General features: G+C 43.4%; 1 protein-coding gene across 2 annotated transcripts in view; it reads left to right on the forward strand.

Moving 5' to 3' along the window:
- WDR89 (WD repeat domain 89) overlaps positions 1-22,860 on the forward strand; it is a 41,381-nt gene extending 18,521 nt beyond the window's left edge. The window contains exons 3-4 of one of the 2 annotated variants that reach the window (XM_084791350.1): positions 1,066-1,163; positions 20,967-22,860. In XM_084791350.1, coding sequence (XP_084647476.1) covers positions 20,997-22,157 — 1,161 coding nt within the window. In that variant the 5' untranslated portion in view covers positions 1,066-1,163; positions 20,967-20,996 and the 3' untranslated portion in view covers positions 22,158-22,860. The remainder of the gene's footprint in view (positions 1-1,065; positions 1,164-20,966) is intronic. The other variant, XM_084791349.1, reaches the window with a different exon arrangement.
- The last annotated feature ends 3,358 nt before the right edge of the window (positions 22,861-26,218 follow it).

Here is a 26,218-nt window from a genome sequence, read left to right on the forward strand (position 1 = left end):
GTCTGAATTTTTTATTGCTTGATGCCAAAGGGTATTGTGCAGCTGGTCAGTTCTGGCATACTAATACTCAGTCATCCTTCACTAGAGTGACATGGAAGGATGCTTTAACTGGACAGTGGAATGGACCCGACCCTCTATTAATATGTGGTCGAGGCTCTGTCTGTATTTTCTCACAGGAACATGATGCTGCACACTGGCTACCCAAGAGGCTTGTGCATCAAATAGATGCTGGCATGGATGAGTTGGCTGATGATCACAAAGTTGGAGGCGAAGGTTTATTGGACATATATTCCTGATCCTCCTTTTCTTGAACCTGTTTCCTGGGATAACGTAGAGGTCTTGGTGATATGTCAACAACACTCGACTGCTTGATTTCCCTGTATACGAAGGGGAAAGGAGAATTCAAGTATTCTAGTATCTATGAGGCATCCTCCTTGCAGACCTCGAGAATGTACTAACCTGCCTCTACCTTGGAAACGGTGCTTTGCAGAGACTCCTGGAATATTTCCCTTCCAGAAGCCTCATAAAGGAGTGCTGTAAACACTAGTGATTATTCCAGTAGAAGTCCTTTCCCACCCTAATTGTTAGAGTCAGCTTTATCTGCAGGACTGTAGAGAACTGAAAAGGGACCTGTGATGGCTTGTGTTCATGCTCCTTATGTGCTGTTAAGTGGTAGTGTCTCTCGTTATTATTCTCGGATCTACTATTGTTTCTGCTATTGCTTTAACTCAAACTGTACAGACTGCTAATTATGTTAATGACTTAACTAAAAATGTCTCACGTACTTTAAAAAAAGAGGTTAGTGGTTTGAGACAACTAAAAATGTCTCACGTACTTTAAAAAAAGAGGTTAGTGGTTTGAGACAACTGAGTAGGTTACAATGTCATGCTGGATTTCCCTGAATTTGTGTCACTCCTTATGAGACTAATGTAGTTAGATTTAATTGATTTGCATTCAACATCATCTTTGTGGAATTAGCAGTATTCTGCAATATGGATTATCCTTGGCAGGGATGGCAGGGCTTGAAACTTAACAGCCTGTGCCTTCCTTCCTTGCCTGACACAGTTCATACGTCAGCATTCACAGCTGATACAAGCACAATGCATGGTACAGAGCTGAAGCACTTCCCTAACCCTGTGTGACATGAAGGCAGCCAAAGACGGGTAAGAGTGACTCTAAATCACTATCAGCCTAAGACAGAGGCCCGTGAAAATTGTATCCGGGACCTTGATGACGGGTAAGAAGGGTTTTTAGTTCACCAACCTAAGACAGTCGCTTCATAAAAATTAAAGAAGGGGCCGGGTGTGGTGGCTCACTCCTTTAATCCCAGCACTTGGGAGGCAGAGGCAGGCGGTTCGCTGTGAGTTCGAGGCCCGCCTGGTCTACAAAGTGAGTCCAGGACAGCCAAGGCTACACAGAGAAACCTTGTCTCAAAAAACCAAAATTAAGAAAGAAGGATGAAATGTGGGGAGCTGTGCTTAGGCTGCATGCTGTGACCTTTGCATTGTTGATCTTTGGATTGTCTAAGATGAAAGAAACAAGGAAGTTCTGACAGGGAACTATTCAGAGGAGTGTATTCTTTTAAGCCTGCCTGGGGGGCTAGGGGAAGTGAGTCTGTACAAGAGCTTGTAGTATCTTTGCTATTTAAGCCATGCTGGAGTAAAATAAAGTCGAGCCTCGATCAGGACTTGTCCTGGCTCCATTCTTCGTGTCTCTGTCCCCTCAATCCCCATGCCATCTTTCAGGGACCCTGGTCGACTTGTCCTACCTGACAGGACACCTACCCTCTCCTCTCTTGCCTAGCTATAGGCTGATCAGCTCTTTACTAATCAATCAGAGATGATGGAGAACGATTTTTACACAGCATTGAGACAGGAGACTCTTCATGGTAATGACAATGCCTACTTCCTGACTGTAACCAGATCTCTGGGCACAGAAATCAGCATCTGCATACAAGGTGCACAAGACCATCCTCAACATTTTCTCTCCTATCTCTTTTATTGCTGTTAGTAAGACTTGCCTCTGATTCCTGTTTGAGTTTCTAAATTTTTCATTTCCAGATATCCCTTAGTTTGGGTTTTCTTTATTGACTCTACTTCCTCTTTCAGGTCTTGAACTGTTTTATTCATTTCCCTCCACTGTTTGTGTTTTCATAGGTTTCTTTATTCATATTCATCTGTCACATTCATAAAGGCTATTTTAAGGTCTGCGGCTGCTGCTTTGACTGTGCTGTAATAGTCAGGGCCTGCTGTGGTTGCTGGGCTCTATTGAAGCCCACCTTGTCTTGACTGTTAGGGATTGTGTTTTTACACTGGCATCTGCACATCAGAGTTTGGGAAGATAATTCTAGATCCTGATATCTGGTCTTATCTTTGTTGGGTGGATGTTTTGTTCTTTGGTTTCTATTGCTTTCATTTGTTCTTAGGAGGGTGTGGTGGCTGCTTGTTGCCTGGTGGGGCATTCTTCTGGTATCTTGATGTGTGGCCACTGGAGGTTCCATGTAAAATGTGTTCCTGGTGTGGTGGTTTGAATTAAATGCCCCCCAGACTCAAAGGGGAATGGAGGTGTGGCCTTGTTGGAGGAAGTATGTCACAGGAGGTGGGCTTGAGGTTTCAGAAGTTCAAGCCAGGCCCAGTGTCACTCTCTTTTTCTGCTGCCTACTGATGTAGATGTAGAGTTCTCAGCATCTTCTCCAGCACTGTGCCCGCCTGCATACTGCCATGCTTCCCACCACGACAAGAATGGACTAAACCTCTCAACCTGTAAACCAGCCCCAATTAAATGCTTTCCTTACGAGAGTTGCTATGGTCATGGTTTCTATTCACAGCAATAGAACCCCAACTAAGACAGTAGGTACAGGAACTTACACTTGGGAATGTGGATGGGCTAGGAGAGTGTGTGGGGCTAATGGGGTTCACAGGAGGGCAGAAAGCAGGGTGTTCCAGTAGGATCTGGCTAATCCTTAACCACCTGGGAATGGGAGTACTGAGTGAGGAGAGTCCTAGCATGTGGTTCCTATATAGCTGAGGGTGAGACAGGGGGATTCAACTTGGAGGAATGGAGGGAGTGCTGAAGATCACCTGCTTAGCTGGCTGGGTTGGCAGTTCACCAGTCTTTATCTCCCAAGTGCTAGGATAACAGGCATCCTTCACAATGCTCTGTTTTATCCTGTAGTAGCAACCAAAACCAGGGCGTGCGGTCTACCCTTGGAACCAGGTCTCCAATACACAGTCAGAGTCTCTCTCTCTCTCTCTCTCTCTCTCTCTCTCTCTCTCTCTCTCTCTCTCTCTCTTCCCCCCCCCCTTCCCTCCCCCCCCATTGTCTTTTTTTCCCCAAACAATAACAACAACAATACACACACACTCCTGGCTGGCCTCTGACTTGATATATAACCAAGGCTGCTATTGTGGTTTGAATGAAAATGGCCTCCAGGCCAGGGGTGGTGGCGCACACCTTTAATCCTCTCACTCAGGAAGCAGGCAGGCAGGCAGGCGGATCTCTGAGTTCGAGGCCAGCCTGGTCTACAGAGTGAGATCCAGGACAGCTGAGGCTACACAGAGAAACCCTATCTCAAAAAACAAGAAAGAAAGAGAGAAAGGAAGAAAGAATGAATGAATTGCTTCCATGGGCTCATATATTTCATTGCTTGGTCCACAGTTAGCGGAACTGTTTTGGAAATGTTAGGAGGTATGGCCTCGGAGAAGGTGTGTCATTAGGAGTGAGACTTTTGAGGTTTCAAAAGTCCATACCATTTCCAGTTAGCTCACTTTCTGCCTAGTACTTGGATCAAGCTCTCAGCTACTGCTCCAGCACCATGCCTTCCTTCCTGCTCCCCACCGTGATGATAATGGACTCATCCTCTGAACCTGGAAGCCCCAATAATGTGTTGGTCTCGATGTTTTATTACAGCAATAAAAATAACTAAACAGGTGGCTTAGAACTCCTGATCCTCCTGTCTCTGCTCCTAAGTTCTGATCCATCGCATAAGACTCCATTTCTCTTTAAAAGTGCATTCTGGACATAGTGTGTAATAAATAGGCTTGAGCTTTGTTGTTGCTATAGTTACCTTAGTCTACTACAGACTTCAGATTCTTTGAGCTGTGGCTATTTCTATCTTGTACATAATGTCAGGCCTGAGATGTTGGAGAGTTGTTCTCATTGGCCATGCCCTATTCTGAGATCCAGCAGGCCTTGCCTGCCTTAGCTAGGCAGGCTTCTCTGTGTGCTAGTCCTCCTACGATACAGTCCTTGCTCTTTACTCACGGACCAGGAAATCATTCTCCATGATTTCTTTTGGGGAATGAAGTTAAGGTTTTATACACACACACACACACACACACACACACACACACACACACACCTACCTTACATTAAATATAAATATTTATAAATATATACATACACACATACTGCCTCCCGAGTACTGGGATTAAAAGCTAAATTTTTTTTTTCTTGGAGATAGGCCCTCACTACGTAGCTCTGGCTATCCTGTAGACCATGCTGGTCTTGAACACGCAGAGATCTGCGTGCCTCTGTCTCCCCAGCACTGGGTTTAAAGGCGCCATCACACCAATCTTACACATAAAACATTTTTTAAATCTTTTGAGTTTTGATCTGGGCGTGGTGGTGCACACATTTAATCCCAGCAGAGGCAGGTGAATCGCTGTGAGTTCGAGGCCAGCCGGGTCTACAAAGCGAGTCCAGAACAGCCAAGACTACACAGAGAAACCCTGTCTCAGAAAGAATTTTGAGTGCACTGTTTAATAGCCAGGGGTGCTGTATAGAAACCTGATGCACTACGAGCCACTGCACCCCTAGAACTCTCCCTTTATCACCAACTTCCTGAAATGTTGGTTTACAAAGCTTGTCCTGTGTGTCTCTTTGCTGTCCTTGTGGGTGCCATCACCCCTACCCCACCCCAGTTCTATAGCTCCAAATCTGCTCTACAAAGCTTCCCTGGGTCAGGCTACCTCTTTAACCTTAAACTGTGGGGTTTTGTTTGTTTGTTTAATCTGCTTCAACTTCCTCCCTTTCCCGTATCATTTAAATTTTTTTCTTTTTTAAAGATTTATTTATTTATTTAGTATACAGTGTTCTGGATTGCACACCAGAAAAGGGCATCAGATCTCATAGATGGTTGTGAGCCATCATATGGTTGCTGAGAATTAAACTGGGGACCTTTGGAAGAGCAGTCTCTGAGCTATCTCTCCAGCCTCCCGGTTTGTTTGGTTTATTTATTTATTTTTTTAAAGACTAGATCTCATTATACATACAGCTGAGCCTGGCCACAAATTTGCAGTGTAAGCAGACTGGCCTGCAGCTTGAGGTGCTTTCGCCTGCACCATGCCTAGCTTCTCAGCCTCAGCTCCATTCTCTCCCTTTCCATCTCCCCCACCTTGTTTCTCCTCACTGGTGATTTGAGTCTGGAGTCCAGAAAATGCCCTACCACTGAACTTTATCCGAGGTCTGTTTGTCTTTTTTGTGGGGTGGGGTAGGGTACAGGGTATAAGATGTCCAGAGACGGCCTTGAACACATGCTGTAGCGCAGGCAGGTCATAAACGTGTGATCCTCTTGTTCCAGCCTCCAGGCATCTGAGTCTGCAATGGCAGGCTCATGCCGCCAGACCCAGCTTGTCCAGAAGAGACTGTTGTGTGGTGTAGCACTTCCCACCTCCTTTCATTTTACTATCAAATCCCACTTCCTAGGAAAGCTTTCCAACTAAAGACTTAATTTAGACGGTTTCCTGCTTCTCTTTCTTCTTTATTCTAATTACATTTTATAATACTCAGCACTGAGGTTTCGCCCCGCCTCCCACTTAATGGGCCTTTAATGGAAGCTGGGTGTAGCTCGAGCATCATGCTGTCTCAACTCTTTGGAAGGGGGCAAAGACATGATCTGCCTCTGGATGTGAGAGGCTCAGGAAATGATGTTTACGATTCTGTAGTCAGAAGTTGCCACTAGATTCTGGCAGCTGCCCCTCCATCCATGGCTGTAAAGAGGCAGCACTGGGTAGTATTAGTTGTCTGTGTTTCTACTGATGGCTTTACTGTGTGAGTCCAAAATGCTCTCTCTCTTTTTCGGTTGCCGAGGCTGTCTCTGAACACATCAACTCGAGAGATGTGTTGCCTCAGCCTCCTGAGCAGCCAGAACTATAGGTATATGCCACTACATTGTTTAGGAGTTGAGATACAATGTTGTTAGTCTTATCAATTTCTAACTGTATGGTATTTGTTATGTATTATGTTGCCAGCTTTTTAAATAGCATAAACAGGATAAATAGGTAACAAACATCCTTTTGTGAGAGGGAGTAGATCTTAGCTTTCCTTTCTTTTTTTCTTCCTGCCCTCCAGCCCTTTGCACTTATGAAAGATGGCATTTGCTTAAGTTTTAAAAGCATCTTTTTTGAATTAGAAAAAATAGTAAACATGTAGTACTTCTAACTGTTCCAAACTAAGGCAGCTGGTAATAGGGTAGCTTGGTTTCTTTTTATTTGGTTAACCAGCTGGTTGTTCTGGAAAGGAAAGGCGTTAGCTGGGCATCTGTAGACTTACTGTAAAGGGTGGCTTTTGCATGGAAGAATTACTTGAGAACCTGGACATTTTGGGACGTTACTGGGATATTAAAAGACGTTTAGGATTATTTTACGTTATGTATGTGAGTGTTTTACCTGCTTGCATTTATGTTTACAGTGTGAATGGCTAGCGTTTGGTGAGGGGAGAAAGCAGTGGATCCCCTAAAACTAGAGTTATGGATGGGTTTGAGCCACTGGGTACTGGGAGCCAAACCCGGGTCTTCTGCAAGAGCAGCCAGTGGTTTCTCTGTGTAAGCCCTGGCTGCCCTGGAGCTCATTATGTAGATGCTGACCTCGAACTCAGGGCTCTGCCCGGCTCTGCCTTCTGAGCATTGGGATTAAAGGCGTACGCCACCACGCCCGCTGGTGTTTTTTCTTTTAAAGATGGCTTAAATGTTCCAAGTGTAAGCCAAAAGATGATCTTGCAGTATATAACAAAGTGTCATTCTCTTAGTTCCTTCTCATTTCCCTTGGATAGGAAAAAGTCTTACACCTTAAAAACTGCTTTTCACAGCATGTGGTAGCACATTCCATTAATCTCAGCACCAGGGAGGCAGAGGCAGGATGGGTTCTGAGTGTGACGCCAGGCTGGACTACATAGAGAATTCCCAGACAACTATGCCTACATAAAAAGATCCTGTCTTCTCCTAGCCCCACAAAAGGTATTTTTCCTATAGTGTATTTAATGCAGGAGATGGCATATGTTGCTATAACCAGTATCTTAGGGATTTCTTTTTTTTTGTTGTTTTGTTGTTGTTGGTTGGTTGGTTGCTTGGCTAGTTTTTTGGTTTTTTTGAGATGGTCTCTGTGTTCGCCTTGGCTGTCCTGGGCTCACTTTGTAGTTCAGGCTGGACTCAAACTCACAGCGATCCGCCTGCCTCTGCCTCCCGAGTGCTAGGATTAATAGTGTGCACTACCACCCCCTGTTGTGATCTGTTTCCGCAACCCCCGGCCTGTTTTTGTTTTAAAAAATATTTTTTAATGTTCTATCTATCTATCTATCTATCTATCTATCTATCTATCTATCTATCTATCTATCTATCTATTTGAGACAGGGTTTCTCCATGTAGCCTTGGCTGTCCTGGATTTGCTTTATAGACCAGGCTGGCCTTGCTCTCACAGCGATCCGCCTGCCGCAGCCTCCCGGGTGCTGGGATTATAGGAGTGCACCACTGCACTCGGCTTATTCCTATTTTTAAATGTGTAACAGGGGCATGTACACACGTGTACATGAGTACTAATGCTCATGGATGGCAGAGGTATCTATTCCTTGGAGTTACAGGCAGTTGGGAGTCACTCAGCATGAGTGCTGGGAATTGAACTCAGTCCCTTTGTCGTGCTCTTAACCACTGAACCATTTTTCCACCCCTAGTATCTTGAACACATATGTGAATAAGAATAGTGTATTCAGTTTCCCTAAGCTAGATTATTTTACAAAGTCATTAAGTCTCAGTCATTAATGAATGTGAAATTTAAAACTATATTGGAATTGTAGCAGATGTCAGTTTAGCATACTTTCCACTAAATATTCAGCATTTCTTCCCAGTTTAAACCAAATGGTCCCTTGGTAATTATTTTAAAGCCAGCTCCTTGTTCATTTAAAGCATTCACACAGATTTCTCTACATTGGTGGCATATTTTCTGGGAGGGTTTTAAAGTTAAGCTAATAGATGCTTTTTATGCTGAGCTAGTCTCCCTACAAGACATGCTGCTAATATGTGAGAGTGTTAGTTTTTGTTCAGCCTTCCTAGTAATTCTGAAATGCTCTCATCTAGATTCCTACATGGGACCTGTGTTTTCAGGGTTATGTGCGCTATATATTAAGCCTCTTCAATGTCTGCTGTAGAGCTAGCATGAGATTTTCACCACTGATTGGTGCAAGCAGGTTACATTAGACATTAGAAGCTACCGACTGTCACCAAATGCTCTGCTAGTGTTTCCTTTTATGGTATTAATCAGGGGTATGCTTATTTGGAGGCAACAACACAGTACACCTGACTTTACAATGCAACAGTGTTGTGCAGGAGTTAAGAGCACAGGAACACCAACAGCTCTGCCATATCTTGGCTATGCTTTTCTCCTTGGTAGAATAGACATAATCATACTTGGGATTGTTATATTTAAGCCAGGCATGGCAGTGTACCCATAAAGCCTTGTAATGCAGAGATAACAGGAGGATCAACATTCAACATTATCCTTGAGCACAGAGTGTGTTTGAGGCAAACCTGGGCTACATGAGACCCTGTTTTTAAAAAAATAAAAAATAAAGAATTCAAGGCTGATGGCTTGGTAGATACAGCACTTGCTACAAAAGTGTATGGGTCCTGATCCCAGAACCCACAGAAAAGCCAGCCAGGCATGGTGTGGTTCCTAGCTGTATCAGTACTCTGGGTTCAATTGAGAGACCTTGCCTCAATGAGTAAGGTGAGAGTGACTGAGGAGGAAGACTGCTGACATCAACCTCAGGCTTCTTTCTTGCACAGAGCACACACATGTAATCAATCAATAAGCAAACAAGCATTGCAGCCCTCGTCCTGGGTATGTTGAGGTACGTATGTTCTCGCACATGCTGACAGACAGGATGCTCGAGCATGAACAGAAGTAGCTTCATTGTGGGCTGCTGCTGTAGCTCTGGTAGCAGTGCATGACCAACTTGTAGTGGCCCACACCTGTGCTTCTTCTCAGCCGCTAGACTTAAAGGCAGGAGGATCAGAAGTGCAAGGGCATCCTTGCAACATAGCAAGGCCCAGACCAGCCTAACAAACAGTTCTTTTCATAAAGGTAGGGTGGAATGCTATACACTTTTAAAACTGTACTTAGTTTAAATTGAATTCAGTAAGTTAGACAGAGCGAGAGTGGAAGGGAGGGAATGAGAAAGAGAATATGAGGACAGGAATGGACTAATTAGGTATTTAGGATTTGCTTCCATTTGTTTTTAAGGCCAGAGTTTTACTGTGTGGCCTGAGCTGATGCAGTTGTGATCGCCTTGCTTTAGCTTCTAGAGTGCCGGCACTTACAGGCGTGTGACCAACCTGCAGTTCATCGGTTTAGTATACAAGGGTGTTTGTTTGTTTGTTGAGACAGGGTTTCTCTGTGTAGCCCTGGCTGTTCTGGACTAGCGTTGTAGACCAGGCTGACCTGGAATTCAAGAGATCCACCTGCCTCTGCCTCCTGAGTGTTGGGATTAAAATTCTACACCACACCTGGCTTTAGTATACAAAGGTTTTAATTTTTTATTTTATTTTTTTAAGGTTTTAAATTTTATTTTTGTTTTGTTTTCAGACAATCTTGCTTGTTGCCTAGACTGACCTAGAACTCGATATGTATCTAAGGATAACCTTACAATTTGGATCCTCCTACCTCCAGCTTCTGAGTGCTGGGGAATCAGTTGTGAGCCACCATATCCGTTTTATATGGTACTAGGGATTTAAGGTCTTCATTCACAGTAGGCAAGCAGTATATCAACTGAGCCACATCCTTAACCCAAAGTTGGAGCTTTTGAAAGGTGTCTGTGTATATGTATGTGCAGGCGTGTGTGTGTGTGTGTGTGTGTGTGTGTGTGTGTGTGTGTGTGTGTGTGTCTTACACGTATGAAGGCTTGAGAAGATAGCCTTAGGTGTCATCCTTGGAAGCACCAACCACCTGCTTTGAGACAGGGTCCCTCACTGGCCCTGAGCTCACCAGTTGGGCTGGACTGGCTGGTAGCTTTTGAGCTGCAGAGATCTTGCTGGTTTTGGTTCCTCAATGGGGATGACAAACCTGTGCTCCCTCGCCCAGCATTTCTTCAGCCCCAGATCTAATTATTTTAAGTGATGGATATTATTAAACGTTGGAATGATCATAGTTTGGAGGGTGGGCTCTTGTCTGTTTTTAGCACATTTGACATATATGTACAACATTGAACTGGTAATAGTTCAGTGTGGGGCTGTGCTTTCTTCTCTGGGCCTTTTCTGTTGAGAAGATGCAGCCTCCTTTGATCTCCGGTCTCTGCCATTCTGCTTTGAAGTCCTCTGACTAAGCAGCAGGTAGGCAAAGAGCAAGTGCAGAGATCTTCTCTGCCCTTGATCAGCTGACCTGGTTGTGACATGCATCTCTCCATTGTCCCCGCTGCGGCTGAGGACAGCCGGGACCTCAGTGTGTCTGCTGAGATCTTGGTAAACGGCCCTGCTCCATGTCCTGCAGCTGACTTCAGGCCTGAGAATTGGGGAGAATTCTTGAGATTGTGTTTTGGCTTTGCCTCAGTAATGCCTGCAAATGTTTAGGAAAAGAAGATCTTCTGTGCTATTTGCTTTTTGAGGCAGAGCAGAGCTTAAAACTGAGAGTTGTTTTGTAAACCTATTGCTTTTTTATTGTAACACACTGGCAGGTTTTTATTGAGCTAAAAATACTTCTTTGCAATATTTACATTAAACTCCAAGTTGACAGTTTCTGAAAGTACTCATAAGAAACTAGTAATATTTACTGCCTCCTGGGGAAAGCTTGAAGACATAAATATTCTAAAACAATAGACTTGGAGTCCTGAATTTGAACCATGTTGATAATATCAGATATTCAAAAATATGTATACATTGTTGGAATATTCAGAAACTTAACAGATGGAATTCTATGTAAAGCTTTAAAAATATTTCATTTCTGCGGCTTGTTTTTGTTTTTTGTTTTTGTTTTTCTTTAGCACTAGAGAACGTTATTACTGAGCATATTTATAAAGAACATTCTAAAATTCTTTCCTATCTTTCCCTTTTCCCCCCTTATTTTAAACAATTAAAAGGAGGAGTAGCAATTAAGAGAATAAAAGATCAGAGTTCCTCCATTCAATATCAGTTGAATTTGAGTTTTAAAGACTATGCTGCTAGCTGGGCATGGTGGTGCACGCCTTTAATCCCAGCACTTGGCAGGCAGAGGCAGGCAGATCTCTGAGTTCTAGGCTAGCCGCCTTTAATCCCAGCACTTGGCAGGCAGAGGCAGGCAGATCTCTGAGTTCTAGGCCAGCCTGGTCTACACAGTGAGTCCAGGACAGACAAGGCTATTACACAAGAGAAATCCTATCTCAAAAAAAAAAAAAGAAAAGAAAAGAAAAGAAAGAAAGAAAGAAAGAAAGAAAAACTGTTGGGTGTGGTGGCGCACGCCTTTAATCTCAGCACTGGGGAGGTAGAGGCAGGAGATCTCTTTGAGTTCAAGAAGCTAGCCTGGTCCAGAGTAAGTTTCAGGACAGTCAAGGCTACACTGAGAAACCCTGTCTCAGAAAACCAATAAAATAAAATAAAAACGCTGTCTTACATCAGTGACATACCTAAGACTTGGATCATCTCTAAACATCAGTACTGAGGAGGCTGTGGCAGCAGATCTTGGGTGTGAGGCCAGCCTACGATACATAGCAAGTTACAGGCTAATCTAGGCTATAAAGCCAGAATCTGTTTCACTGCCTCCAAAGCTCATTGACATGGTCAGTATTAATCTAAGTTGCTTCTGTCTATGTTAATAGAAATTCAGAGGCAGTTGGCTTAAATAGGAAGTGTAGAGGACTTAGACAGTTGCTTCCATCATTTGGCTTTGCTTCATGTTGGAGGAAGTGCTCCATGTATGGACCACTTGTAGTCAGGCAAGAGTGCTTGTACACACTGGCTCTGAGGTCTCTGTTGTAGAATTTATAAATTGCTAATAATGTTTTGAAACAGGGTATTTCTGTGAAGCCTCGGTTGTCCTGGATTCATGTTGTAGACCAGGCAGGCCTCAAACTCACAGCGATCCTCCTGCCTCTGCCTCCGCAGTGCCGGGATTACATGTATGCGCCACCATGCCCACCTTATTAAAACCTTTAATGTAAACTGTTAATGTTTATAATTGACACCTTTAACTATGGTGGTTATTATAAACCCGCTACCATATCAATAAAAGCACCTGTTGTATTTAGATAAGCCTTGCTTCCCCTGGGGCTGGGCAGATACTACCTCTTAAGCTACCTTGTTACCTCTCAGCCCCACATCCCACGCCATTTGCTTTGCTATTCCTATCCAGGCTACTTCCCGTGCGTACTTCATAATTACTTGCAGATGCTTCTCACCTGGGCGGCTCTCCTCCGTCCACGCCCATCCAGCCTCGTGTTACCCTCCACACTAACCCAGGCTAGCCCCGCCTCGTCTCCTGTCCCTGTCCTTCCTCCTCCTTCCCTTGATCCTCTCTTCCTCCAAGCACTCGAACCTTGGCCACACCTACCTCGTTTATGTCCCACCCAGGTGTGCAGCTTTTTATTTAGCCAATCAGGGACAATAGACAACATTCCTTACATCAGTACAGAAGATGGTACATTCGGGTTTTTTTGTTTGTTTGTTTTGTTTTGCTTTTCGAGACAAGGTTTCTCTGGGTAACCTTGGCTGTCCTGGACTCACTTTGTAGACCAGGCTGGCCGAACTCACAGTGATCCTCCTGCCTCTGCCTCCCAAGTGCTGGGATTACAGGTGTGCACCACCATGCGCGGCTGACACCTCCGTTTCTAACAACACTGGGCACTATTACTGCTGGATGAAAGGTACAGAAGGAAGTCAGGGACTCTTGTCACTGTTCTGTACTCCATTCAGAGTCCACAGCAACATCTTATATAAACCAGATTGACATCAAACTTTATTGGTAGCCGTGGATGACTTTGAACTCCTTTCTGAGTCTCCTGTCCTCAACTCCCAAGTACTAGGACTATAGGTCTAACCATACTTAGTTGATTTATGATTTTTAAAAAATGTTTTTCAAAGAAAAAGTGACCATGAGTGTAGCTCAGTTGGTGGAGTGCTTGCCGGGCTTCTAAGAAACTCTGTGTTTGATCCTGACCACATAAATCTGTGTGCTGATGCAAGCCCATACATCATCTCAGGGCTGGGGCCATAGAAGCAAGAAGAGCAGAAACTTAAGTCAACCATATTGAGTTTATGACCAACCTTACATACATGAGCCCCTGTCACAAAAACAAAAAAACCCACACACACAAGAAAAGAATTAATTAAAGAACAGTTACTATAGGCACCATTTGCCTTGGAACATGTCTCTCCCCTCCCCCTTTACACTTTCTTCCTTTCTCTTCTGTCAGGATGTAGGCTAAACTCATGGTTTATTTAAAAAGTCTAAGGGGGGCCTGGAAAGATTGCATGACAGTTAAAGTACTGGCTGCTTTTCCAGAGGGCCTGGGTTCAGTTCCCAGCACCCACGTGGTGGCTTATAACCATTTATGAGTCCAATTTCAAGGAACCCAGTGCCCCCTTGTGGCTTCTGGGGGTACTGCACACGTGATACACAAATACATGCAAGCAAAACACTCAAACACATAAAATAAAAATAAAAATTTAAAAATAAAGCCTAATGTGAGCTTTTTTTTTTTTTTTTCTTCCTTCAAGCCCTGGCTATTCTGAACTTGCATTGTAAACCTGGCTGGATCAGAGATCGGCCTGCCTGCCTGCCTGCCTGTCTGCCCACCTGCCTCTGCCTCCAGAGTGCTGGTATTAAAGGCGTGTGCCACCGCACCCTGCTTTTTGTATTTTTCGATCCGATAGCAGATCCACCTGACAGGCAGTGAGCTTCATCAAGATAAGTTCTCATACTCACATGTGCTGTCTAGCCTAGCATGTCTTCAGTATCGCGTTCCTCCTGACCCACATCCCCAGTCCCAGGGTGACACATGCCACCGTGTCCTAGAGGTCTGTGGCTTCATCTCATGCAGAAGAGTTTGTAGCTGATAGGGCTTGAGTTTCATAATACAGCTCTGGTTGGCTTGGAATTTAATATAATTTATTTAGGAGGCAATTTGGCAACATGCCATTTAGCAAAGAGAGCAGTAGGCCCCTCTTAGGGCCTCCACAGACATGGGCTTTTCACCAAGCTTAGCATACTACGCTGAGTTCCCTCCTGTAGATCAAGCGTGCTTCATTCTATTCTGCCTCAAGCATTCTGTGACAGGCGTTGCTAGGTTTCTGTAGTTGTTTTTAATCTCTAGTTTTTAAAATTATTTATTTTATTTTTATGTGTATGAGCACTGTTTTTATGTATGTGTGTGTGTATGTATGTATGTATGTATGTATGTGTATATGTGTACCACATACACATACCAAGTGTCACTGGAGGCTAAAAAGTGTGTGGGATCCCCAGAACTATAGTTATGAGTCTCCATGGGGGAATTCGAACCCAGGTCCTATGGAAAAGCACCTAGTGCACTTAACCACTGACCTATCTCTGTAGCCCGTCTACTGTTTCTTGATCAGAACTAAGTGAATTATGGGTCAAGATGAGCTACTCGGTGCCTGTCTCCATTCCCAATACAGTTAGGCCTGAATTTAAGTTGGTTTTGGTGGTCTGCTGCAGCCTGTGGCTCATGGACAAGCAGCTTCCTTTGAGTGAAGAAAAAGTGTGTGTGTGTGTGTGTGTGTGTGTGTGTGTGTGTGTGTGTGTGTGTGTGTGTGTGTGTGTTTCTTTTGGCTTTTCAAGACAGAGAAGTCCTGTGCAGCCTGGCTGTTCTGGAACTTACTCTGTAGACCAGGCTGACAAATTGTGTGGGTTTTTTTGTTGTTGTTGTTGTTTTGGGGTTTTTTGTTTTTTGTTTTTGCTTTTGGTGGGGATTTATGTGTTTTGTTGTTGTTGTTGTTCCAGACACGGTCTCTCTGTGTAGCCTTGGCTGTCCTGGACTCACCTTGTAGACCAGGCTGGCCTCGAACTTACAGAGATCCACCTGCCTCTGTCTCCCGAGTGCTGGGATTACAGCCCGGCAGCAAATTATGTTTTTCAAATTGGATTTGTTTATTTAATTGTGTCTGCACACACAGCATAGGTGTGTGTATGTCAGGACAGCTTGGAGAGCGGACCTCTCACTTCCATGTTAGAGCCTGAAGATTGGACGCAGGTCTCCAGTTTGGGCAGCAGGAACCCTTAACGCTGAGCCATCTTACTGGCCCAGAAGAAATGTTTGTAGCCAACCAAACTGTCACAGTGTTCACTCCCTCTCTGGACCTCCCTTGTCCTCTCAGTGTTGGGAAAGAACAGATGACAGTGTTCCACCTGCATGTCCTGAAGTCCCTTCTCTTCGCATAGCCCTTTTCTTTCCTCTGTTGCTCTTTTTGCTTAGTTTCTTTCCTTTTCTTTCTTTTTTTTTTAATTAAAAAAATATTTATTACATATACAGTCTTCTGCTAGCATGTACACCTGCACACTGGAAGAAGGCATCAGATCTCGTTATAGATGGTTGTGAGCCACCATGTGGTTGCTGGGAATTGAACTTAGGACCTTTGGAAGAGCAGACAGTGCTCTTAACTGCTGAGCCATCTCTCCAGTCCTTTTCTTCATTTTTAAGAAATATCTTTTTATTTATTTATTTATTTGGTCTTTCAAGACAGAGTTTCTCTATGTTATCTTGGCTGTCCTGGACTTGCTTTGTAGACCAGGCTGGCCTCGAACTCACAGTGATCCTCTTGCCTCTGCCTTCCAAGTGCGGATTAAAGGTGTACGTTCACCACGCCCAGCTCATTTTATTTTTTGAGACATATACTCACACACACAGAGACGCATGTGCATGTGTTTTTAAGAATAGTCAAGTATGGGGCTGGAGAGATGGCTCCAAGGTTAAGAGGTTAAGCCTATTCTTCCAAAGGCCCTGAGTTCAATTTCCAGCAACCATACGGTGGCTCACAACCGTATATAATGAGATCTGGTGCCCTCTTCTGGCCTGCAGGCAAACACTTTATACTTAGTAAATAATATTTTTTTTTCTTTTTGGGTTTTCAAGATAGGGTTTCTTGGTGTATCCTTGATTATTGTCCTGGACTCACTTTGTAAACCAAGCTGGCCTCGAACTCAGTGACCCACCTGCCTCTGCCTCCCTAGTGCTGGGATTAAAGGCATGTGCCACCATGTCCAGCTAATAAATCTTATAATAATAATAATAATAGCAATAACAACAACAATAATAATAAAATATTTAAAATATATATAGATGTGTTAACTTAATCTCATACTTTTAAGAGCCTGTCAGCCAAAAGTGTGATTTGGGTATTGAATGAGTGGTAACCCTTCCAACAGCTGCTACCTTAGATAGTCTGTACGTCACTGACCAAAATGGAGAGAATAGAATTTTCAAACTGTTCTCTTTGGAAGCTAGACATAGTAACCCATACTTGGGAGGTGCACTCAGGAGGATCAGGTGTTCAGGGCTAGCCTTGGCTACAGATTGAGTTTGAGAGCACCGCATGAGACCTCATTTCAAAAAAGCAAAACAGAAAGAAAGAGCAAACAGTTGCTAGAAGGACAGTAAATGATCATACTTACTTAGAGGCGTACCAGGGCAATCTAAGAAGGAATTCCTGCAGGCACTGGAAATGTAAATGTATAGAGAGACGGGTTCTCCTTCTGTAGGTGACACGTGAAAGGGTAAGTGTAAGGTGGTGAAGTGCAGAGACGCTGGAGATCTCCTGGGGACTTGGAAATGAATCCTAAGAAGAAAACTTACACGGGGCCTATACGTTAAAGTAAATACATACAGCCTGGAGTGATTCCGTAGTACGTTTGATTGAGCATTACTGTCTTTCACATATAACTTCCTTGCATATTTATGTGTTAAAGCTTAAGGATTTGTTACAGCTTTCAGGTTTGCATTGTCATGGGACTCCTGGGTGTGTGAGCAAGTCTGACGCATGTGACTTTTTTCATAGCTTTTTTCTTCTGTTGCTTTACCTTGTCCAACTGTAATGTGATGGGTTTTTTCTTATTATATTTTATTTTGTTGTGCTTTGTTATTATTTCTTAGAGCCCGATCTGTTCTAATGAGAGACAGGAAGGGAATGGATCTGAATGGGAGAGGAGCTGGGGAGGACCTGGGAGGGGTAGGGGAAGGGAATCTGTAGTCAGGATATATTGTATGAGAAAATAATCTATTTTTTAAAAAAAGAGGAAAAATATTTTGGTAACAATAAACATAAAATAAAATAGAATCTCATTTAAAATATTGATATTTTAAAATATTGATAAACTTAATATCAAAATACAGAAGCTAAATAGCAATGATTTTGAGCTATAATCGTTTGATTTGTCATGAGACTAAGAATGGTCAAAAATGTCCGTGTTATTCTAATGAATATCAATCAAGCCCAAAAGCCTTTGTCTACTGTTTCCCCTATTCTGTCTAAAATTAGATTTTGTCAATAGTAAGTTATAACATTATCACTTAAATCAAATAATTTTATAAACAGTACTGAAAAAATGGTATCTCAATCAAGGATTCTTTCCAGATGCCAGCACCTAGAGGGTGCTGTTGCTTCCTTTCTTCTTGGATATAAATGTTATATGAATCTTTGTTAAATTCTTAGCAAGAATTACAAGGTCTATATATAATTAGTATAAAATACAGTTTTTTCTGATGAAAAAAAGAACTGTCTCATCAGCTGTGGTGGCGCGCACACACACCTTTAATCCCAGCATTTGGGAGACAGAGGCGGGCAGATCACTGTGAGTTCGAGGCCAGCCTGGTCTACAAGGCTGGTCCAGGACAGCCAGGGCTACACAGAGAAACCCTGTCTCAAAAAAACCAAAGGGAGGGGGTGGGAAGAACTTCTCAAGAAAAATAAATAGAAACTAAAATGGACTGGCATGGGCATCGTGTCAGGGAGCCAGAGGGGCTTCTTTAGGGTGGCTGATGGGGGATCTCTGCGGGGATGACTCATGAACTATGACCTGACTAGGAAGGGGTGTTCATACAAAAAATGGGGGAAAATAGTCTGAGGTGAAAAGGTTCTGGGGTAGGGGCAAGTATGGCATTCACTAAAACAACAGAAAAAAGTTCATCTAAGAGTGAAAATGTTCTGTAGTGATGTACACCTGTAGCTCTAGGGCTGGGCACTGAGAGGCAAGACGATCAATCCCCAGAAGTTTCAGACCAGCCAGGGCTATGTCGTGAGACTCTGCCTCCAAAACGAAAAAGGAAATGTCAGTTTGTAAGACACGCTACAATATTCATTGGTGAAAAGTACCATGGGAAGAATTCAGATAGAGCCACATGGACTGTGCCTATGGTACTTGGAAGGTAGAGGCCTTAGAAGAGCGAAAGTTCAAGGTCAGCCTCCGCTACATCATGAGGTTGAAGTTATCCTGGGCTACATGAGAACCCTGTCTTGAAGAAAATAAAAGCAAAAAGTATGCACATCCTCTGGCCTTGAACTTGTTCTACATGCAACCTACTGTAGAAAGGCAGCAGGGCAGTGTGTGAGAGCCTGTTGTCCGAAGCCAGATGGTGTGGGTTCAAATCCCAGTTCTAACACTTCGCAACTCCTGCTGTCTGAAGGCGCTTCTCTGGGACTCTCCACTACCAACATCTGTTTTATTAGTTTCTCACGGTGCTTCAACACGTGACTATAAACCGTCAAGCTCAAAACAGAACAAGCACATTGTTTCTAATTTCAAATGAGAGAAGTCTGGAATGGGTAGCCATGGACTAAAATTAGGATATGTTCAGGGTGTATATCCATTGGAAAGTTCTGGGCAAAAGTGCTTCCTTGCCTTTTCCAGTTTCTGGAGCTCACCCACATTTTAAAAGGGGGTATATGTACTCCTCCTTTTAAAAATGTATATGTATGTGTGCATATATCATTTATATGTCTGCCAAGGCCAGAAGGTGTGGGATGCCCTGGAGCTGGAGTTATAGGTGGCCCTGAGCTGCCCTGAGGGAGCACTGATATCCACACGGTGGTGTCTTAGTTAGGACTTCTTTTTTTTTTTTTTTTTTTAAGATTTATTTATTTATTATTATGTGTACAGAGCTCTGCCTGCGTGTACATCTGCTGGCCAGAAGAGGGCGCCAAGTCACATTATAGATGACAACATGTGGTTGCTGGGAATTGAACTCAGGACCTCCGGAAGAGCAGTCAGTGCTCTTAACCTCTGAGCCATCTCTCCAGCCCATTTAGTTAGGACTTCTATTGCTGTGATAGAAACACCAAAACCCAAATTCCCAAACCAACATTTTATAGCCTATAATCCACCAATCAGAGAAGGCAGAGCGGGACTCTGGAGGCAGGAGCTGATGCAGAGGCCATGGAGGAGTGCTGCTTACTGGCTTGCTCCCCTTCTGTCACCCAGGACCTTTTTCTCAGGGATGGCACCACAGAGGGTGGGTGGGAGGCTTCCATATAAGTCATTAGTAAAGAAAATGCCCCCCTACCCCCGACTTGCTTCTAGGCCAATCAGAAGACTGTGTCTCAGTTGAAGTTTTTGTTCCTAGATAACTTGTGGCAAATTGACAACAAACTAGCCAGGGCAAGCAGCAACTCCCAACTGCTGAGCCATCTTTCCACTCCCGACATGTCCCTTTCTTTAAAAGGGAGCAATATTATTATCCCCCCGACTTCCAAGTGCTTCCCCCTCCCACCTTGTACTTTTAAAGACACCGATTATGCTGGGTTTACTCGGGTAATCTAGGATCATCTTCCTATTTTAAGGTCAGTTTTAAATTAGATTGATCAGCAAGCCGCCTTCATTCTATCGGCAGCCCCAGGTCCACTTTGTCATGTAACCTAATTTATTCCAATGTCCCCCCTTTGTCATGTGTCAGGACCCAGGATTATGTTGTGACTATTTTGGGGGGATTGCTTTTTGCCTAGCCATCTCTGTTTACATTTAAAATGGCAGGATGCAGGTAGGGCACAGGAGAGGATGATGCCAAATCCTGGCTGACGTGAGTGGAGTCAGTAATTGTGTTTGAACTCAGAACTACTAAGTGATATGTGCAGATGCTTTCTCTCATTAGCATAATATTTTATGTTAATATGGTAACTTCTGTATTAAGGGTGATTTGAGCCAGGTGTGGCGGCGTACGCTTTTAATCTCAGCACTGGGCAGACTGAGGCAAGGAGGATGTCTTGAGTTCAGGGCCAGCCTGATCTACAGAGTGACTTCTAGAACAGCCAGGCGACACCATGAAACAAAAAGAGTGGTCTGATGGAAGGAACTTAGTTTTAGTTCAGTCCTGGAAGAGAACTGATATTAGAGAATTCTTCCACAGTTGCTTCATTCCAAAGTGGTGCCGCACAGTTTATTAGTGGTTCAGAGAAAACAGGGCAGGCAAACTAACAAATCTGCTGCAGCTTCCTAGGAGAAGGAGATTAAGGAGGCGGGGAGCCATGGCCCTCAGGAAACACTGGCAGGGCAGAAGTGGCGGTCGTGTTAGGAGCATCAGAGAAAGAGTGAGAAAACCCAGGGAAGCGTGCGCAGGCATTACCCAGTATCTAAAGAAAAAGATAGAAGTAAAAGGAAGTGTGATTTTGTGCATAACTCTGCGGGCCTAGGCACTACACAGCGGAAGCTAAGCGAATCTACCCCAAAGGCCTTTCTTGTAGAGAAACGCTGAGTTTAATCTCAATTTTCATACCTTTATTACAGATTTTTATACCTGTGGATGTTTCTACTGACATGGAGAAGATTGAGGAACAGTTTGCTAATCTACACATTGCTAGACGTTCCTCGGAGCAGAAAGAGCCCACTTACCTGCTTGACATAGACACCTCCAAGACTGTCCAGGCAGAAAAAGGAAGCTTGGTTGCTGTCTTGTGTTCAAACGGATCGATAAGAATATATGATAAAGAGACACTAAATGTGCTGCGGGAATTTAGTGGCTCTCCTGGGCTTCTTAACGGAGTTAGATTTGCGAACTGCTGTGACAGTGTCTATTCTGCAAGTACGGATGGGACTGTAAAATGCTGGGATGCCCGGGTAGCTGGGGAAAAGCCAGTGCAGTTGTTCAGGGGTTACCCTTCCAACATTTTTATCAGTTTTGATGTCAACTGCAAAGATCATGTCATTTGTGCTGGTACAGAAAAAGTTGATGATGATGCACTGTTGGTCTTTTGGGATGCAAGGATCGCATCCCAGGATTTGTCTACTCGAGACCCACTTGGTGCCTATTCCGAGACGCACAGTGATGATATCACGCAAGTGCGTTTCCATCCCAGCAATCCCAACATGGTTGTCTCGGGTTCAACTGATGGCCTGGTAAATGTGTTCGATATCAGTGTTGATAACGAAGATGATGCGTTGGTTGCGACCTGTAACTCCATTTCATCCGTGAGCTGTATTGGTTGGTGTGGAAGAGATTATAAACAGATTTACTGCATGACACATGATGAAGGGTTTTGTTGGTGGGATCTCAGTCATCTGGATACTGATGAACCAATTACATGCTTGAACATCCAGGATGTGAGAGAAGTGACCGATGTGAAGGAAGGTCGTTTGGACTATCTGATTGGTGGCCTGTATCACGAAAAGATGGACAGGTTGTTTGTTATTGGAGGAACCAACACAGGAAAGATTCACATAATGAGCTGCTCTGCCTCAGGACTGACCCACGTGACCAGCCTTCAGCGGGGACATGCAGCCACGGTCCGCTCCTTCTATTGGAACATGTCGGAGGACTCTTTGCTGACTGGGGGAGAAGACGCACAGCTGCTGCTTTGGAAACCTGGAGCTGTGGAGAAGACCTTCACAAAGAAAGACAGCTTGAAAATTGCATCCTCCGTGCAGCAGCGAGTTCGAGTCCACAGCAGCGATTCCTATAAGAGAAAGCAACAGCAGTGACGTCATGCTGAGAATTTTAAAGCTTTTCCAGTTTCAAATCATTTTGCTACATGTAGCAAATATTTTTAAAGCTTATCTGTAAAAGCAGGAAGCTAACAAACAGCCTCAGACAAATATTACGAATGGTTTAATTCAGGTCCAGACATATTCTATAATATTTTTAAAGCCTCCAGTTGAGTATAGAAATCAGTGACTTGACAGGGAAATTACAAGCCGAGTTTTGAAACCCATCTGTTGAGTTAGTAAATGTCAGATTTGAAGAAATAGCTCTGAAAAGGATTCTGAAGTAGATAGCTGGCAGACAACGATTTTTAAACTCGGCTCCTTACATTTGAAATTACTTAATTGTTTATATCAGGCTGAGTGATTTGAAGAGGTTTCGCTCCCTCTATACCTTCTGCCTCAGCTCAGAGCACTGAAATCTAAGCATTCTAGTGAGTCCAAACAGAATTTTAGTTTTTTAGAAATGAAGAATATTTTCTTAAAATGAGAAAAATATATTTAGTAAATACTCTCATCTGTACTTTAATACACTATATTTACACGTGGTTAGCTGGTATCCTGCTTTGCTGATGAAAAATCTTACTAGGTTCGTTTTTGAGACTTAAAGTATGAAGGAGAAATGAATATGTAACAGCAGGGCTGTCTTGTTTCAAAATATACTTTCAGCTGCATATGATTAAATTTTCTTCCTTATTTCACCCATCATTTTAAACTTGAAACTTTGTTTACTCTGTGTGTGTGTCTGCGTGCTTGTGTGTGTGTATACACAACTTAAAAGAGTCAGTTTTCTCCTAGCTTGTGGGTCCCAGGGATTACATTTGGTCCTTAGGCTTCACAGAAGGCGCTTATACCTATGGGGTAGCATTTACTGCTAATTTTGTCACTTTTTCTCTTAAAAAACATTTTTGAAAAGTCCCTTAATAAAAAAAGTTAATACTTCTAAAGTTTAGCTGTCTTGTCTTACGCTTAAAGGTAAGAATATCTTTTTATAGATGCCAGGAAATGTTCATGAAAAAGATTTTTTGAACCTTTTATGATTCACTTTTAAATGTTTATATCTTTTAAAGTAAGTGTGTATGTATGTGTGTGTATGTGCATGACATGTGTACTAGTGTTTGCAGAGGCCAGGAGAAACAAAATACGACAGTAGCTAAGATAAACACACCAGCAAGAATTAAGAACAAACAGGCAGGCAGCATTGGTCCTGTTGTATGCTAGGGCCACTCCCCCCCCCCCAAGGTGCCACTCACTGTGGGGAAGGTCTTAGCTATTCCTTCATGGAAACTCACAGACCTCCCTTCCCTTCTCCCTCCTTCCTTCTTTGCTTCCTTCCCTCCTTCTCTCCTTCCTTTTCCCCAGACAGGGTCTCAGCTTGTGACCCTGGCAGGCTTAGAACTCACTGTGTAAACGAGGCTACCTCAAACTTGCCTCTGCCTCCTGATAGTGCTGATTACAGGGCTTTTATTTTCTTTTATCCTGTTTGGAGGAGGTGCTGAGTTTATTGAACCTGTAAATTAATGTGGATCTGAGGATATGAGAGGTGGCTTTGCCAGTGAACTGGTAATTGAATAATAAAAGACAGAACACAGCATTGATGGTGACAATGATGGATTCTGTGGCAGATTTGCCAAATGGACAGCAAAAAATATCTCAGATTCTCTGTTTACTTAAAAAAATATTTTTGTATTATTTTATGTGCGTGGGTGTTTGGCCTGCATGTATGCGTGTGAACCTGAGAGGGCCAGGAGAGGGCGTGAGAGTCCCCTGCAGATGGAGTCACAGAAGGTTGTTAGCCACCATGTGGGGGAGGGAATCGAACCTGTGTTCTCAGGAAGACCAATCAGTGTTCTTAACCGCTGAGTCCTTTCTCTTGCCCCTCCTGTTAGCCTTTCTAAGAACGGTACTTTATGTTTTCTGTTCATCTGAACTAAAGCTAACTGAGGCAGTAAGCCTGTACTTTGCAGGGTTCTCAGTACCTACGCAGCAGTGCCAGGAGGCTCTCCCAGGCAGCACGTGTCAAGTGAGAAAAGTGAGCATGTGTCTAGTTTCTGCAAGTGAGAAAACTAGAGCCTGGAAAGGTCACCTTGACTTTTATTTAAGGGGACAGGGTCTCCTGTAGCCCAGAGCTCAATCTTTCAGCAAATGAAGACTTTGAGGGTTTTTTTTTCTCAGTATTTATTTATTTATTTATTTATTTATTATGTATACAGCATTCTGCCTGCAGGCTAGAAGAGAGTATCAGATGTCATTATAGATGGTTGTGAGCCACCATGTGGTTGTTGGGAATCGAACTCATGACCTTTGGAAGAGCAGTCAGTGTTCTTAACCTCTGAGCCATCTCTCCAGCCCAGCAAAGGGAAGATTTTGAACTCTTTTTTTTTTTTTTTAAGATTTATTTAATTATTATTTATACACTATTTTGCCCACATGCCAGAAGAGGGCACCACATCTCATTATAGATGGCTGTGAGCCATCTTGTGGTCGCTGGGAATTGAACTCAGGACAGACAGTGCTCTTAATCTCTGAGCCATCTCTCCAGCTCCAGACTTTGAACTCTTGATCCTTCTGACTCCACTTGTGGTGTTGGGATCACAGGCATTCCTCACCATGTCCAGTTTTTTTGTTTTTAGGGTTTTTTGTCATTTCCATTTTTCGAGACAGGGTTTCTCTGTGTAGCCTTGGCTGTCCTGGACTTGCCTTGTAAACCAGGCTGGCCTTGAACTCACAGAGATCTGCCTGCCTCTGCCTCCTGAGTGCTGGGATTAAAGGTGTGTGCCACCATGCCTGGCTACCACGTCCAGTTTTGAGGAATTTGCTGGGGATTATAACCCAGGGCTTCAAGCTTGCTAAGACAGAACCTCTCTTTAGCTTTTGTTTTGTTTGTTTTCTTCTTTCTCTTTTAAAGATTTATTATTTATACAGTATTCTGCTAGTATGTGTGCCTGAGTGCCAGAAGAAAGCACCAGATCTCATTATAGATGGTTGCCGGGAATTGAACCCAGGACCTTGGGAAGAACAGTGAATGTTCTTAACCTCTGAGCCATCTCTCCAGCCCAATCTCCTAACTCTTTAAATTGGCATGTAATTATACATATGTATGTGGGACGGTGTTATATTTCCTTATGTGTATACATTATTTAACGATCAAGACAATAATTAGCATTTTCATCACTACGAACATCCAGTTTGCCTTACTCAAGCTATGGAAATTCTACTACTAAGCTAGCTACCTTCCTGGCTTTTTTAAAAAAAAATACTTTTTATGTAATATGGATATTTTGATGAAGATCGTCTGATGATGGCACTTCAATATATTGTAAAAGGATTCTGTCATCTTCTGTATCCCTAAACCTCATATAGGATCACCAAGAATAAATACATTTTACAACTAGTTCCTTAAAATAAAATATATGTGCTGTCTCGGAACCTGTAATATCTTATTGCCATCTGTCCAATCACTTGTGGGCTAACCGCAGCTTACTATGAGAATAAATTACACAGCTAGAAGAGATTTTGAATACTCTCGCCACAAAGAACCATAAATGTTTGAGGTGATGAATATGCTAATTACTCTGATTTGATCATTAAACAATGAATACACATATGGAAATATCACACTGTCCCACATACATATGTATAATTACATGCCAATTAAAAAAAGTTAAGAGAGTGGGCCAGGAAGATGGCTCAGTGGGTAAAAAACACGCGTCATCCAGCATGGCAACTGGAGCTGGACCGTGGAATCCATGTGATGGAGGTAAGAGGACCAGCTCCCCCAAGCTGCCCTGTGACGTGTGTGCCCACGCCCACACCCATGCACACGCACACAAAAAGAAGTGTGCAAAGGTAGCAAAGTTAGGGAGACTGGGAGATAGTTCAGTGGGCAAAATGGCTGCTGTGGGAAACTGAGGACCGGACTTTAGACCCACAGAACCTACGCAGAAGCTTGGTTGTGGCGCTATGAACCTGTTAACCCTGCACTGGAGAGGCAGAGACGAGAATTCTTGGGGCTTGCTGACCAGCCAAGCCAAATCTATGGGTTTAGGGTTCAGTGAGAG

This window comes from Acomys minous (assembly GCF_964271855.1).
Source record: "Acomys minous genome assembly, chromosome: 8".
Classification (NCBI taxonomy): domain Eukaryota; kingdom Metazoa; phylum Chordata; class Mammalia; order Rodentia; family Muridae; genus Acomys; species Acomys minous.